We start from the raw sequence: 4,044 nt of genomic DNA on the forward strand, positions 1-4,044 counted from the left end.
GCCTTTTTAAAACTCATTTGCTAAGCAGAAGCGTCATATCTACAACACTTCAGCTGTGAGTAACCAGTTTGCTATGCAGAAGAGTCATATCTACAGCACTGCAGCCACGAGTACTTTAAAGGCATAGACTAGAAAAAAAACAAGGTATTTTCTTCCTTTTCTCACACACCTTACAAATTCAAGTGGGACAATATCATGGGATGGACTAATTTGTCCAGCATCCTTAGTTGTTTAAAAAGAAATTCTGATGAACTATTTGAGTACTGGTAAATGCTTCTTTGCAGACAGTTCTCTTGATCACTAGTTTTTTGTTGCCAACATTGCAGAATGCAATGCTACAGCAGACTGCAATGACAGGCAGCTGGTGCTTACATGAAGGGACAATGGCTGAAAACAACAAACCCTTTCCGAAGCCATTCTATACATCTAAAACCTTGAACCCCCTTAAACTGTCAATAAATGTATTTTTCTTTCAGGAAACAAGAGAGGATGCATCTTCTGACTTGTAGTTTCCCACCCCAAGCTAAGAAGCTCTGCCGCTGCCCAGTCTCAGTAGCTGGGCCAGTAATGCAGACACAGGCCCATCAGATCTCTGTAAGGCAGCAAAACAGCCGACCTCCCCAAAACCAGTCTGGGAAGCCTTCCTGGGCTCTGTGGTCGGCAGCTACAGTGTAACAGGGTAACTGCCAGGAGGTGCTGTAGAAAGCCATTTTGCAAAATACTGGCAGGGCAGGAGGCCATCAACAGTGCTACTTTACACTGGCAAAGCATGCCAAAGGTAACTAACTACCCAGGAGCCAGGTGAGAGAGATGCAGGCTTGTGGAAACAGGTCAGGCCAAAGGGAGCAACATCCTGGCCTGGGCAAACACAAGTAAACAGTCCAAGGATCAGAGGTTTATTCTCCTCTTGTGTGACAAACACTGACAACACATGTCGATAATAGCACAGATTTCAGGTGAAGGTCTTGTTATAGTCTAAGTAATCAGTTTCATAAGCCAAACAAGTTCTTGCATAATGCACTATTGGGGGGGGGGGGGGGGGGGGCAGGGAGAAAGGGGGGAAGTAAGTTAGAAGGTACAACTATGTATAGATTTTCTGGAAAAGGCTCTGCTATAATCTGAAACTGGGGGCGGAGGGAAGGGGAACAGACACACCACCAACCAAAAAAAACAACCCCAAACAAACTTTTCCTTATCAGCACACGCAGGAGTTTTCAGGGTGTGGGGTTGGGTTTTTTGGGGTCCAAGGTTTTCTTCTCTGCTGGTAACTTAACCTACAGTTTTAAGAATGTTTATTTTAACAAGCACTTTTATTTATAGATCTTCTGGTTCTGAAGCTCTGGCTATCTAGATTTTAGTGTCTTCATTACATAAACATCCCCTCATCCCTAAGACAGACAGTTCCAAGTTACTGGCACATTTCAGTCCTCTGGAGCCAGAAACTGAGAGTAGAGGAGTAATTCTCCACATGACAAAAAGAGGGCAGTTGGAATGGCTCCTGTAAGATAAGGGAGAAGGTGTTTTGCAGTAGCAGAACTAGAAAACAGTTGACCATTACAGAAGCAATGACAAGTCAATAGTAGGCTGTTGTGCAGACCATATGTAAATAATACACCTTCAAAACACAGCAAGGTAGAGTTTCATGTAGCATCTACTGAAGCCTTGAGACCAACCCAACCACAGGTCTGAATGGGCAAATAAACAAACCCAACTGTTCAACGTTTATGTTTTGGTAATGTTCCAGCTTCTCATTCATGTAGTAATCACTTTTACACAGAAAGCAAGCAGTGAGAAACAACTTTATTCCAAAAGTTAAACATTCAATTTCAGAACATGAGAATCCTGGTTTTATTTTACATTGAGGCAAGTATTTGCCATTCACTACTTGACTGCAAGCGAAGGTAACTCAAGTTCATAGTCCTTTTCAGGATAAAGTCATACTATGTGGAAATTTCTTTGTTTACCTGCTACTGAAGTAAAAAGTTACTAAAATAACTTCACACAAACAAGCCCACCTCTTTATATTAGCACATTCTTACCAAAACACTTGGTCATTGAATTAATTTAATTTACCTTTATTTAACGTAAGGAATCCAGATCTGACACAGGGTACTTGACTACAGTTATCCACCCCATTTAACAGTTCAGTTACAATATATTCAACTTTTGGAGCAAGTTGCAGCTAATGCAAGTGCTATAATGTATCCCTGCACCCAGTCTTACATCAATCTATATACAGCTTATATGCAACTAAGCAACAACATGCATTATATTTACAGACTTTATACAATATCCCTGTGCACAAGTGGAAGCTTGACTACAGAAATTAAAAAATTCATTTAAAGGTTACAAATCTATTATTAAAATTGAGCACCATGGAAAAGGAGATCTAGAAAAATTCCCCCACATCTGTTCTTTTATCACGACATTTACTTCTAGCTTTTGTCCGAGCCTTGAATGCTGCAGAGTTGTACAAGTGCTACAAAATAAAAGGAAAAATTAATCATAGATGTTCAAAAGGCTTATGTCCTTCAGAGATTTTTTTTTTATGCTAAAAACCAGCTGAAAGTATCTTTTTATTAAGCTCTGAAGTAAATTGGTAGGGCTTCTGAAATTTATAGTATAATATTTTTGCACCAAAGGCTTACTTATTTTAATATATTCATATTTAACAGAAACTTGGGACTGTGTAAGAAAGGCTGAGCTACAAGCAATTCTGGAAGCCAGTCAGTCTTAAACATCATACAGACACAATGTAGATTAAGTCTGCTCCCCGGATTAAACTTGGGGACACCATTCCACAAATGGTTCATACACATGAGTACATTCACAACCAACAAAACAAAGTCATCCTCCTAATGTCCATTTCACACCAGAGCGTTTGGGATGCTGTCTTTATAAAGACACAGTTGCTATGGCTTCCTGTAGGTCCCTACCCAAAAAAACAGAGCTCTCGTAAGAGCCCAAGTTTCACAGGAATGGAACATGAATCTGGTACCCATCAGCAACCACCTTCAGACCTCCTTGGGAGAAAAGCAGTAGCAGATACATGCCCAGTGGAAACTCTAAAATAAGAGCTCAAAGACACATACAAGCAAGGTTTGGTTTCATTCAGGACAATATGGGGCACTGCTAGAACTAAAGTGTCAAGTTTAAAGATGATAGCTTCTAAAGTGCATGTTTGGATAACCATTTAATTCAGGAGAATTATATTAGTATACAAAGTAAAGAAAATACATGAAGGTGCAAGTACCTACCCTTTCAAAACGGGATATCTTCATTGTTTTAAGAGCTGCAGCATCTAGCATTACTGGTGGACCAAGCTCAAACACATTCCGAAGAAAGTCATTTGACTAAACAAGAAACATATCAAACCATCAGTTTCTCCTAATTAGCAGATGTCCAAAGAAGATTACTGATAAATATCAAGTATTCCCGTAAGACGCAGCAGCAATTTGACACAACTCTTAGTATCTGCTGCAGTTAAGCCACAGAACACTTCTTCCTTAAATCAGAATAAGGCTAAGAACTAAAATTGCCCTCTTGAGGAGACAGACAGCTCCCTCCGCTCCAATGATTTTTTTTTCTGTCCCAGCAAATTAGACACTGTTCTATTACATCCTCTACACGAGATTAGGTAGCTACACACAGACAGGTATGGCTATCAATTTTAATATATCTGTCTGTAAAAGTAGTATTTGAAAAATAACAAAAAGCTGCTACATGCCTGGGCTCCTTCAGTCACACAGAAATGCAACAGACACTGGACTGAAGATTTTAACCCCCACGATTATCACAGCCTTTTGGGAGCATACAATCCTAAATTACAGTTCGCGCTTCTGGTACCATATCTAAACAGATGACTAGTGAACAAGCAGTTCCCAGAACAGAGATAAGCACTTTTCCCTTCCCTTCTGGAATGCTGTCATCACTGGGCTGCAAGTTGTGTTTCTTATTTTTGACTAAAACTTTGCATTCCTTTTTACAGGCTGGAACAGGACGGGTGGAGGCAGCTTTAGAGCAGCCAGATAACTAGACCACTCT

The 4,044-nt window shown here is 40.2% G+C and overlaps 1 protein-coding gene across 1 annotated transcript in view; it reads right to left on the reverse strand.

Moving 5' to 3' along the window:
* Window positions 1-1,785: 1,785 nt before the first annotated feature.
* Window positions 1,786-4,044, reverse strand: part of IFRD1 (interferon related developmental regulator 1) — a 10,112-nt gene continuing 7,853 nt past the window's right edge. Inside the window, exons 10-11 of the mRNA XM_010167673.1 lie at window positions 3,258-3,353; window positions 1,786-2,479 (exon numbers count right to left, since the gene is read on the reverse strand). Of these exons, the coding sequence (XP_010165975.1) occupies window positions 2,390-2,479; window positions 3,258-3,353 (186 nt within the window). The 3' untranslated portion in view covers window positions 1,786-2,389. The remainder of the gene's footprint in view (window positions 2,480-3,257; window positions 3,354-4,044) is intronic.

Source organism: Antrostomus carolinensis, unplaced genomic scaffold, assembly GCF_000700745.2.
Source record: "Antrostomus carolinensis isolate BGI_N321 unplaced genomic scaffold, ASM70074v2 scaffold20055, whole genome shotgun sequence".
NCBI lineage: Eukaryota > Metazoa > Chordata > Aves > Caprimulgiformes > Caprimulgidae > Antrostomus > Antrostomus carolinensis.